Genomic DNA, 12,486 nt, shown 5'->3' with positions numbered 1-12,486 from the left:
AGCAATATAATTTGAGATTGATACTTACAAATTGGGCCTCCCATGATTCAACACCCCCTGCTCCAAAATGCATGCTTCCATAGTGCTCCATATGGATCCTTCGTGCCTCCACGTGCTGCAAGCTAGGGTCATCCCTCGCTTACTTCATTCCTTTCTTCCACTCACGCTTGTGAGTGGTCTGGGGCGGGCCCCTTGGTGGTTGACCTTCCTCAAGCCTGGCAAGCTCCGCTAGTGCCTGCCTCTTAAGCGAAGATCTTTTATTACCAAGCATCGTAACAATCTTTGACTTGGCCCATTTATCTGTGAACTGACGATTGGGGGGGTTAGGATACCTAGAGCGAATAGCAGTGATGGTCTCATTAGCCAACCTCTTTGGCTGGTCTTTGTAGTGGATAAAGCAATCTCTGTAATTGTTAGCAACTATAGAGCGCCTGAAGGCCATGACGTCCTTCCCTCGTGCATCCATCAAGATGCCTCCTCTCTGAGTGATGTCATAGAAGATCGTACATCACCCGGAGGCACGTTTAAATCATCTGAATCATCATCGTCCCCACCACCACCCCTCCCAAAGCACTATGCCATGCATCGCGCACCACTCTCCCTGCTACTACGCCTGCTACCATGTCGTGTCGAGCTAGTACGCTAGCCACTCATAGCTGGAGACTACATGGGACTACGTGGACCACTCGTAGTTGGAGAACTGAGTATCGATTGCACAAGAGTACGTCGACGGCTTTGTGAGATGGAAGGACCTCCTGACGGCATGGGGGAAGGGGTATAAGATGGCATGGGAGAAGGGCCTCGGCTGTGTAGCCGGGTGGGTTGTGCTGACTCCGTTGGGGTAATCTCAGCTGGTGTGGGGTGGTTTGGAGTCTATAGTGCCGACTCTTGGGGGGTGTTTAGAGTACCTGTCATATACCCGTATAACTCGTAGGATTGGGAGGGTGCCCTAAAAGGTTATATAAGTCCCTAAAAATAGACTCCTGGAGATCAGGTGAGCCCGAAGAGCTTCCTGGCCACGTTCGACTACGATTATGACTATTGATATTCAGGTAGTTTCTTATCCATTCACAAGACTTATCCTCGGCACTAATATTCTCTATGTTTATATTCTCGACACCTAAGGAAGGGCCCGTTCCCTCGAATTATAACTCTTTGGAGAAGTAAGCACGCCGCCTCTCCGTCCACACACTGTGTGGTTATAATATTTATATATTATATATTATAATATAAATATTTACAATTACTGGTCCATTCAAAGTTTCTTGTTTTCAATCTCAATTCTCATAACATTCCTCTCGTTTAATGCATGTTATCGATGCGAAGGAGCAAGGAAATCCAAAATGGATGCAAGATTGAAGGATGGCTACACCTTTATTCATATGGTTGTAGTCCATGTGACAATATTGTAAAAATTGCAATAAGGATCAGTTATTGTATTGCCTTATTCATGTATTTGTTAGACTTTAGCTTCCAAAATATGGACATCACAAAATCAGTAATAAATCACCACCCGTGACATTTGCAGGGAGGATCGGGTCCTAATGGACCCTGTGTCGCATCTCATATCCACTATTTTACTCATTCTCTTTTTTCCTTAAAGAATGGATAAGATAGTAGGATTCGGCTTCAATTTTAAGTCAGTAGTTACGATGGAAAGAGTGCCTGCTGCAAATCTAGTTCGATTTAAGGTCTACATGCTGATTGGTAGAGTAGATTAGGTGGAAATAGTTGATTGGCCATTGAGAGTGCCACATGTGCAGAGGATCGTCTCTTTAATTGCCTTCACAGCTCTTGCATTTGGCTTATTAGATTTTTGGTAGGCCTCTTGAATGACCATGCTCGTTTTCCCTCTACTTTGATTTTTGAGGTTCGAGGAGACATTTTGGGGCCACTGAATCTCTAAGTTCATGGACTATGCAAGTGGCCTTTTCGGCTCTTGCAAGTGCTTAGCATATGCTGTAATTTGTTTTTTTTTAAATTAATAAAATCCTTCTTTCTTGCGCGCAAAAAGAACAAGAAAATGTGAAACGCATTCGTTAAAATGTCAACATTACTGGTAAACACCGTACAGACAGCGGACTGAGGTAGCTTTGGATGCGGTCCGCGGATGCAGAATCGCCCACGACACCGGAGGAGCACATTGATTGGGAGCCACGGCATCGAGAATTGATGGAGCGTCAACTCCGACTCTCAGAGCAGTGGCGCAATTACAACGAACATTCGGAGCAACGGTGAAGCATGCTCCACGATAAAAACTGCCTCGTGAATCGTTTCGAACTTCGAGTGAACACCGAAGTGCCATGCAGGCTACACTCTCTTGCATCCCCGATGGTTGTCGTGTCCAGTCTTGCTTGCTCCACCGGTCGACGTCACGAAGTTCCTGCACTTGAAGCTTTATTAGTACATTTATCGCAGTGTGCGCTATATATCAGCCACCCTTAGTTTACGTTTTCATCAGCTTTAGTCGTCCTCACCGGAGGTTACGTTGTCTCCAAATGTGTTTGACATTTTAGGCCCTTGTAATGTTTTTCACCTCGGTGGAGTTTCATTCTCCATCTTTCTTCCTTGTTTTCTCTAGTACTCTAGACTAACTTTCGACCTCTCTCTTAATCCAGGTCGCTCCCAAGTGATCCTGAGTTACGATCATCGCCATTCGGACGGTCGGCCGAGTTTGCAAGCAAGAGTATGGCTCCTGTCACTGCTAGAAAGATCGAGAAACCCGAGGGATCTGCTACCGTGCTTGCCATAGGCACTGCTAACCCACCCAATGCCTTCGATCAGCATACTTACCCGGATTTTTACTTCAATGTAACTAACAGTAATCACATGACCGACTTGAAGCAGAAGTTTCAGCGCATGTGTAAGTATCCAGAACAAAACTGCGTTTCAATTCTGTCAGCTCTTTGCATGTATCAAGGCGTTTTGCGTCTAACTCTGTCCTACATTGTGAGCACTGCAGGTGATAAGTCAGGCATAAAGAAGAGGCATATGATCTTGACGGAAGATGTTCTGAAGGAGAATCCCAACATGTGTGCATATTGGGAAAAGTCTCTAGATGTGAGACAAGATATCGTGATTGTGGAAGTCCCCAAGCTAGGAAAGGAAGCGGCAACTAAAGCAATCAAAGAGTGGGGACGACCAAAGTCTCTCATTACTCATCTCATTTTTTGCACAACCAGTGGCGTTGACATGCCAGGCGCGGATTGGGCTCTTACCAAGCTTCTCGGCCTACGTCCATCCGTGAAAAGGCTGATGATGTATCAGCAAGGCTGTTTCGCTGGTGGAACGGTGATGAGAGTTGCCAAAGATCTGGCAGAGAACACGAAAGGAGCCCGTGTACTCGTTGTATGCAGCGAAATCACGGCAGTCACATTCCGCGGTCCAAACGAGACGCATTTGGATAGTCTTGTGGGTCAAGCGCTATTCGGCGATGGTGCGGGGGCAGTGATAGTGGGTGCAGATCCAATTCCGGAGGTGGAGAAGCCCTGGTTTGAGATTCATTGGACGGGTTCAAACATTTTGCCTGACAGCGATGGTGCAATCGACGGTCATCTCCGAGAAGTTGGCCTTACCTTCCATCTCATGAAGGACGTTCCTGGGATTATTTCCAAAAACATCGGCAGTGTCCTCAAAGATGCGTTCGAGAAAGTATTTGGAGGTGAAGCTCCTGCGAGCTACAATGATATTTTCTGGATAGCTCATCCGGGAGGGCCTGCAATCCTGGATCAAGTGGAGGAGAAGTTGCGCTTGAAGCCTGAGAAGATGCATGCAAGCCGAGCAGTGTTGTCTGAATTCGGCAACATGTCGAGCGCTTGTGTGCTCTTCATCATGGATTACATGCGGAAAAAATCAGTAGAGGAAGGTGCTGTCACAACTGGGGAAGGCTTCGATTGGGGAGTGTTGTTAGGCTTCGGGCCGGGATTGACTGTAGAAACTGTGATTTTGAAAAGTGTCGCCACAAAGTAGGGAGATCTTTTTTATTGTTGTTACGTTGTACAATGTAGCGTTTTCCACCCCAAGTCTTTACCCTTCTTTGCGCTTTCTTGTATATTGGACTGTGGGAAGATGGGTTGGTTTTTTCCCCTCCGATAAATAAATTGTGCTAATACTGTGTACATGTGTGACTTTGTGAGTCCTTGATCAAGGTTTGTCCCTCTTTTTCAAAAGTTGTGTATTCTTTAAGGGACTATTGGATTTCTCCCCTCGAAGAGCCTATGGACGTAATGAAACAAATTGTGCTAATCTTTTGTAAATATTAAGTTTGAGTATTTTGATTAAACTCACCTTGTTAAATAAGCGATCATGATTATTGTTGTGTTAGTTTGTAATGGATATAAAAGTTTAGTCAAAGTTTACCTCTTTTGTACTACCTTCTCTCTTCATTAAAACAAAATCAGTGTGGTTTTACCAACTTGTCCAAAATACTTTTCATGTGTTTCATTAATGTGGTAAAGGTGATCTTGTTGAGGAGATAATTATTGTTATAAACAACTTTTAAAATTTTATGTAGAGGTGTATGTTGCATATTGGTCTTAATGAGATTAAGAAATCTCTTTTTTGTACTACCTTATCCCTTCATTAAAACATAACCACGTTTACTCTCCTTTTTTCTTTAACCTTTTCAAAACTCCCATCTCAAGCATTGAACATGTGTGCAATATATTACATCATACCTCACCTTGAAATGCTCTTGGTAAGATACACTTTACGTCTGCTAAAAGTGGCTTACTTTATGTACAATGTCACGTGAGGCATAAGATATTATAGTATGTAGATAAATGTTACTCCATGGAACATTAAGTGAATGGGGAAAATCTTGATAGTATTCTAAATGCTATTATAATGATTTGGCGAAGGTGAAGCTAATATCTTGAATCAAAGAAAAATAATCTATTATTCAACACATTCAAGATAGATAGTGTGAAACTTCATAAAAAGTTGCTCTAGATGGTTCACTTCGATTACTATATTTGATATTGATCGTTTATTTTTTATTAATGCTCCTTTTCCATGCCTCCTTAGAAAAAGCCATAGTGAAAAGTTAGATGTTCCTTTCGGGAATTTAAGTAAGCTCCTTTAAAAACCAGTTTGTATATACATTGATATCAATTTGAACTATGGCTTTCAAAAACTCCCCTTTACTATCATCTCATTTGATAGTGCCAATAACGATCTCAACTATGTTCAAGCCTTTCTAGCATATGAGTGCGTGTTACCCATTAATGGGAGAATTTTGGACTTTAAAAGGGCCTCTTGAATTAAGCCCTTAACATTTGTGATTAGCAAACCTTCCAATGGGAGAACTTGGGCAATAAATGAAGTATTCCATATTGGCCTCTCATTGTTGGAGAAACCTTCCTTGGTCCCCACTTGACTCCCTTTTGCCCTACCACTACCTGGGGCATTTAATCTCCCTCCTGACTTTTCCTGGTCCCTCTGACCTTCCGCAGATTTTTTGCCCCTCCCCATAAAATAATTTTTTGAAAAGTGTCCTCGCCTCCTGTTACCTCCCAAAAGTCCTCCCAAACTATCCCCATTGATTACTCATGAGCTTCCTCTCAATTACCTCTTCATTTCCTCTTGAAACCTTTACTCAGTTACCTCCTCAACCCCCCCTTAACCTCCTCATAGCACTCCTCCCAACTAGCTCCCCTTAGCACCTCTCAACCTCTTCCTCCTCTCATCCTTCTCCCAACCTCTTTCTTTTTGCTTTCTCCCATCCTTTCTATGGTGGCGAAGCACTCCCTTCCCCTAGAGGCTAGACTAAATCTATCACTTCAATCTTGTGTAGGACACATTTTAAAGGACAACATTGATGTTTTGATTGATCAAAAGGGGTGTAAAGGAGAGAGGCTAGGAGGAGTGTGTCGTGCACACACACACACACACACACACACACACACACACACACACATGCATGCATGCATGCATGCATGCACGCACACGCACATGCACATGCACATGCACACACATATGTGCACACACATGAGCATGTGCGCACGCACGCACACACACACACACACACACATACTTCCCAAGTTTCATTTATGCATACACTCATGGTGTCTACACAAATTGACCTAGTATTTTCCCTCCCCCAAAATCATTCAGACTAATTTTTAACACACACACACACACAAATTTGTATCCGTTAAAATATTCTTACACAAGCACAAAAACCCCCCCATTCCCTTTTTTCTACTATTTTGTTTTAAAATTTATCTTTCCTCTTAAGTTTTCTTATTTCATTTTACTAATCCCAAAACCCCCCAATTTTTAAAATTTCCCCCTCTTATGTATGCTTATTAATTCTTATATCTACTATACCTAAATAAAACCCCTCTAGTTTTTCCCATGGCCATCAATACCCTTTTATACCTTTAAACTACACCTAATATTGCTTTTTGGTGGTAAAAGTGGCCTATTGCATCTTATTTTGCTTGCTCGGATCCATTTCGTAATTACATACTATTCGCTCTTTCCTACTGCTTTCATAGGAAGAGCAGGGTTCTCTCAGTTTGTAGGGTTCTGAGGCTTTTTGTCACCTATAGATATAGTGGGGTTGTTGGTTGTAGTATATGTGTAGCTTAGGACCTCGAGTCATGTTCCGGTGAGAGATGTAGGCTTAAGTGTGGTAAGTAAACAAAGTGCATGCATGCGTAAAAGCAACGTGTATCATCATGATTGAGGTGATGAAGGCTTTCACCTTCATTGGGGGTTGTAGGGTTTAGGAGGAGTTTAAGGGTTAGAAGGAGGTTCCATGGTTCAGAAGGAGTCTAGGGTTAGAAGGAGGATCCAAGGTTCAGGGTAGAGTACATGGTGGAGAACTCGTCTCCCTCGTAGATCATGGAGTTTAAGGGTTGAGGAACAAAGGGTTTAGGGGGAGCATAAGAGTGGGAGAGGAAGAAGGTGTAAGAGCATGGGGGAAAGAAGAGAGAGGAGGAAGGAGGAGGAGGGAGGAGAAGGAGAGAGAAGGAGGAGGAGGAGGGAGGAGGAGGAGGAGGAGGGAGGAGGAGGAGGAAGGAGGAGGAGGGAGGAGGAGAGGCAGAGGATGGGTTGCAAGGTTGGAGGTGAGGGGAGGAGGAGTTGCAAGGTTAGGACATGCTTTTGGATGTGGAGTGCAAAGAAGCATGGACACTTGAGACAAATGCTTGGAATACCAAAGTAGACTCAACACGATGCCCCAAAGAGTGTGGGCTTCATTCCATTATAGGGTATTTATACAAGTTGGAGAACTTCTCCTCTGCATGTAGGAATTGTAACACATTCTCTCTCTATATGTAGAAGACGTATGTAGAAGTTGTAACACATTCTCTTTCTACATGTAGAAGTTGTAACACTACAAGGCATAGGCCCTTTTCCCACGAAAATAACGATGCTTTTTATATTAAATTTTTTTTTAAACAGGCGCAAACATCGTTATTAAAGTCGTTAAAAGCATCCGAAAAGAACGGTCGCTATAAATCGTCGCTATATAGCGATGCTAATAAATATCACTATATAGCGACACTGATAAACGTCGCTATATAGTGACGATTAATAGAACTTAAAATAAATCAATAGTGGGGCTAAACAGGGCCATAGCAAGCCTTGTTTGCCCCACTAATGTTTTTTTTTTTGTAATTATAAAAAAAAGTTTTTTATTACAAAATTTCCCTTGCGAAAAAAGTGATACAAAATCACTCAAATGAAATGATCGAGCAACAAAAGCATATATATGTCGAACATATACAACATTGTTTGTTACAAAATTACCCTTTCTAAAAGGGTGATACAAAATCGCTCAAACGAGCAGATATACAAAATGACATACATGGCAAAGTATATGCAAACTGCTACTACTACTACTACTCCGACTACTCATTCGAATCTTTCTTGTTGTCCTCATCCTCGTCCTCATCTTGTTGGCCTGTTCCTTGGTCCTCGTGAGTTGCACCTTCTCCTTAACCCTCATTTGATCCCTGGCCCACGTGATTACTTGCCTCTGGTGATGGGATTGAGCTTTGACCCTAAGAGTGAACCATATAAATTAAAAATTAGATTGGGATTTAAAGAATAAAACAATTTAAAAAGTGAGATTACAAGTAGGAGTAGACTTATACCGTACGAGCAGCCACCTCAGCCCAATCGACCGTCGCTCTAATTGCCTCTTGCTCAATAAACCATAGCTTTCTTCCTATGTGAAACGCGCATCGTATCTCTGCATCTGTAGGAAGACAACCCATCGTAGCTTGCTGTGGATCCAATTTACGAGAGTTAAGTTAGATAAAGTGCATGTAATATGTAGTAAAACAAATAGAACAATACATTAAATGAGAAGAAGTAGACTTACCATAGTTGCCTCGAATGCCAACCATCCGCCTGCACCAAAGTGCGAAGTACCTATGATGTCCAGCCATCTCCTCGCAGCCCTCCTCTAACCCTCAAACATTTTGGGATGGTCCCTATTCTGCTTCTCGAAGAACTTCCAATCAGATTTGTCTGCCCAACTGGGTTTAGCCATCCCCTTTGTGATGGAAGTATGCAAGGTTGATCTACGGTGCTTCAAGACCAAACCCATGCACTCTCGCATATAATTCTCATTAAACTCCCAATTTGGCGGGTAAGGGTATTTTTGTTTTATTTCATCAATAACCACCTGCTTCTTTTGGTCATCTTGATACCGCCAATCAGTACCAATGCCGCTCTTGAAGTGATGGCTCATCAATCGCCTCATGGTAGCCATCACTGCTTTGCCTTTCTATCTTCTATTATCTCTCTGATAGCTGTGATTTGATAGGAGAGGTCCTCATCTGGGTAAGGAGGGCTAATGCTAGTAGCAGAGTTACAACGAGTGGAAGCTGTGCGAGTGCTTTCGGAGCGAGGAGTAGCAATGGGAGTAGGAGAGGGCAAGGGACTTGACTAAAACTATGTCTCGAGACCAAGTGGAGACCTGTAGGGATGTGAGTATGCTGACTCATCTACATCTCCCGAGTCAACATAACATAAGCGACCCCTCCTACTTTTCCTTCCCTTACGATAGGCATGTTCAGGTGATGACCCCTCGGTCGAAGGGGCACGAGGGGATGGCTAGGCAGTAGGTCCAGTCATCGGTGTAGGAGAGGGAATGGTTGAGGTCCTCTGAGATAGTAGAGAGAAGAATCTCGCTGCCTCCTCATCGATCATCTGTGCTACAAACTTGTCGGGACTCCCGACAAAGCCATGTGCTGCTAGCAAAGGAGTTCCCCGAGGGGTAGTCACAGTGCTAGGTCCGAGAGGAGTCGGACCAGGGGTAGTCGTAGTGCTACATCCGAGAGGAGTTGGACGAGGGGTAGTTCCTTCATGTGTCACCTGAGAGGAATCAAAGTCCTCTGGAGCATAGAGATCATGATGTCTCCTCCTACGAGGCTGTCCGCACTCGTCGAACGTGCGACATGATCCCATGTCTAACATAGACACAAACACGAAAACAAAAAACAAAAAACAAATATAAGCATAGGCATAGGCAAATACATATGCTTATGATTGAAAGAGGAAAATGAGACATGCTCATGAGAGAGGGAAAAGAGGGAGAAAAAGTGAAAAAGAGATTGAAAGAGGGAGACATATGCTCAGGCTTATGCTTATGCATGAGCATAAGAGAAAGAGACATATGCTTATGCTTATGCATGAGCATAAGAGCATGAGCATGAAAGAGGGGAAAGAGATTGGAAGAGGGGAAAGAGGGAAAGAAAGAGAGAAGAAGAGGTAAAGGAAAGAGGGAGGTAAAGTAAAGCATAAGCATATGTCTCTTATGCTCATGCATAAGCATAAGCATGAGCATATGTCTCCTTCTCTTATGCTTATGCTCGTGCTTGTGCATAAGAGAAAGAGACATATGCTTATGCTTATGCATGAGCATAAGTGCATGAGCATGAAAGAGGGGAAAGAGGGGGAAAAAGAGGAGAAAAGAGGAAGAAGAGGAAAAGGAAGAGGGAAAAAGAGACATATGCTCATGCATAAGCATAAGCATAAGAGAATGAGACATAATTTCATATATATAATTGATGAAATCTAGCACCCATCTTCAATATAGGTGGTTTTTCATCCAGATCATTCTAATCCAAGATGGTGGTACGTGATCCAAGTTACACCACGAAGTAAGCAAATTTTTGAAGATAGAGATGTGGATATGGAGATGCCACTACCAATGCCGGATCCAATTGATCCCGATGAATCTAGTGAAGAAGATGAAGATCACAATATGAGCCAAGAGGAAGATGCACATAATGACATCGCATGGGAGGAAGATCGAGATCACGATATTGAGGAAGAAGACAACGATCATCAAGAATCACCACACTTTATTGAAGAAGATGATCAAGTACTTTTAGATGAACGTACAATGCTAGAGTACGATGATGATATAGGAGATCATCTCAATATAGAGTTAGAGATAGACTTGTTTGGCACGTTAGAATTGGCTCAAGATGAAACAGTTGATGTAAATGCTCTTCATTGATTTTTTTCATCTCAAACTTGGACATGGATATATGAGCGTCAAAGGCTTGATGTACATGCTCTCATACTTTTATTCCCTCAAAAGATCAAACATGTATGAAAATTTAAAAAAATTTGTCATTGGAAAAAACTAACTTTTAAGGTCTATATGAGTAAAAAAAAACTCTCTGGAAAACGTCGCTATAAAATAGTATCTCAGTGTCGCTATATAGCGACACTTACATTTCTGACAAACATCGCTATATAGTGACTTTAGAAATCTTCACTATATAGCGACGTTTGCTTAAAGTCGCTATATAGTGATGCTTTACGAGACGTGCTTCCCATACCGATGATTAGCACCCTACGTGCGCTAAACATTGGTACTTAAACATCGTAATAGAATCCGTGTATAGTAGTGTAACACAAAGTTGTAATACATTCTCTTTCTACATGTAGAAGTCATATGTAGAAGTTGTAACCTTGTTGTAACACAGTTGTAACACATTCTCTTTCTACATAAGTCCATGTTGGCACAGAGTCAACATACTCTCGGATCCTTTTTATTACCCATCTTCGGGTTATGGCTGATTGCGAGCATGTACCTGGGTTGCCATGCTTTTAGTCCAGTGGCTGTGGAACTTGTGTCGTGCAAGTCGATCCTATTGTAAAGCCTTAGCACCATACAATTTTTGTGCAGTTTTCAGGTAGCCTGTATCCACCATTTTCTTGAATAGAGATATGTGGCGTGCTTCTAAGAAGATCACTCTTTGATAGAGCCGGCTTGTAATCTGAGCATCAACCCTTTCATTGGTATTAAAGCTGAGTAGAGGCAAATGGGAATCAAGGTAACATGGGACCTCCAGAATGAATTCAAATGTTTTACAGAATATAGCACTTTGGTGAAGGAAGCGATCAATGTTGCCGCGCATTATTTGCTCATGCTGCTGAAGTGCTCGAACCATTGTGCCTTGGATATTCCATTCTACACTAGAGTATGGTTCGATCATTAGCCAATTAATAGTTTGATCTTCAACCAAAGTGTGTATGTTGGCTTCCCATTTTTTACACCATGGAACTGCATAGAACTTGGGATGGGTTCTGAGACATGGAGGTGCCTGTAAGTACTTTAAGAAGATTACATCAAAGAGCTTGAGACGATGCCAATCAGGTTGTGGATACTTGCTAATCCAACCTTCACTAATTTGACACTGACGAAGGTTGGTAGGAAAGTTGTCCAGGGTCCAACCATCCACCTCAAGTTTTCATATCAGGATAGAGTCAGGATATTTGCTCCAAAATTCCTTGATGGGATTACTGGGAAGTGGTATCTCATCAAAATCATACCCATCATTGGAACTTGGCATGGGCGTATGAATCAGATTATCCGGATCCTGATATTCAAAATCAAATACTGTATCATTTTCTGCTAATGGAAGCACTAGAAGTGTCGGAGGTGATGATGGGGCAAGGAGAGAATCTAGGGACATTGGAGAGAAATATGGCAGAGTGATAGTGGCAGAAGGGGGGGCAGAGGGGAGTGAGGGAAGAATTGGGCAAATGGTTTGAGCAACTTGGTAATCCTCAAGGGTAGGATTAGCAAGGGAGGGGAAAAAGCTAGGTGTGAGAGGATCGTAAGTTTGTGACTGTTGGGTTAATTGAAAATGGTGAGAGGCATGAGCAAAGAGACGATGGAGGGAATAGATGTTAGGATGGAGCTCGGGGAAGGTTAAGAGGGTGGTAGCAGCAAGGGTAAGTGAGGTTATGATGTTGGCAAAAAGAGTGGTTAGATATGGGAAGTTGGATGTGAGATAGGCCTTGTCATCTTCCGACACTTCTTTTTGCTGGTGCAATGGGATGATCTGCTGCATGGGTGGGATGTTGGTTATGTTGTGCCTTGCAAATAATAGGGATGGCCTTTGTAGCAATGGCAACAAACCTGCAATAACCCTGAGGGGAGGACTATCCATGAGGTAGACATATGCAATGAAAGCATCCATCCTGAGTGTTGTGTAGACATGTAGA

At 42.7% G+C, this 12,486-nt stretch overlaps 1 protein-coding gene across 1 annotated transcript; it reads left to right on the top strand.

The window, feature by feature from the left end:
• The first annotated feature begins 2,451 nt into the window (after nt 1-2,451).
• On the top strand, nt 2,452-4,120 carry LOC147898656 (chalcone synthase-like). Its single transcript, XM_087378914.1, has 3 exons — nt 2,452-2,522; nt 2,619-2,863; nt 2,963-4,120. Exons 2-3 carry the CDS (start codon nt 2,689-2,691, stop codon nt 3,967-3,969), a joined length of 1,182 nt encoding a protein of 393 aa, XP_087235040.1. The 5' UTR covers nt 2,452-2,522; nt 2,619-2,688; the 3' UTR covers nt 3,970-4,120.
• The last annotated feature ends 8,366 nt before the right edge of the window (nt 4,121-12,486 follow it).

The sequence above is a fragment of the Dipteris shenzhenensis genome, chromosome 9 (genome assembly GCF_047967505.1).
Source record: "Dipteris shenzhenensis isolate YYH24624 ecotype China chromosome 9, Dip_SZ_1.0, whole genome shotgun sequence".
Classification (NCBI taxonomy): domain Eukaryota; kingdom Viridiplantae; phylum Streptophyta; class Polypodiopsida; order Gleicheniales; family Dipteridaceae; genus Dipteris; species Dipteris shenzhenensis.
This window is presented reverse-complemented; position numbering and strand designations above follow the sequence as displayed.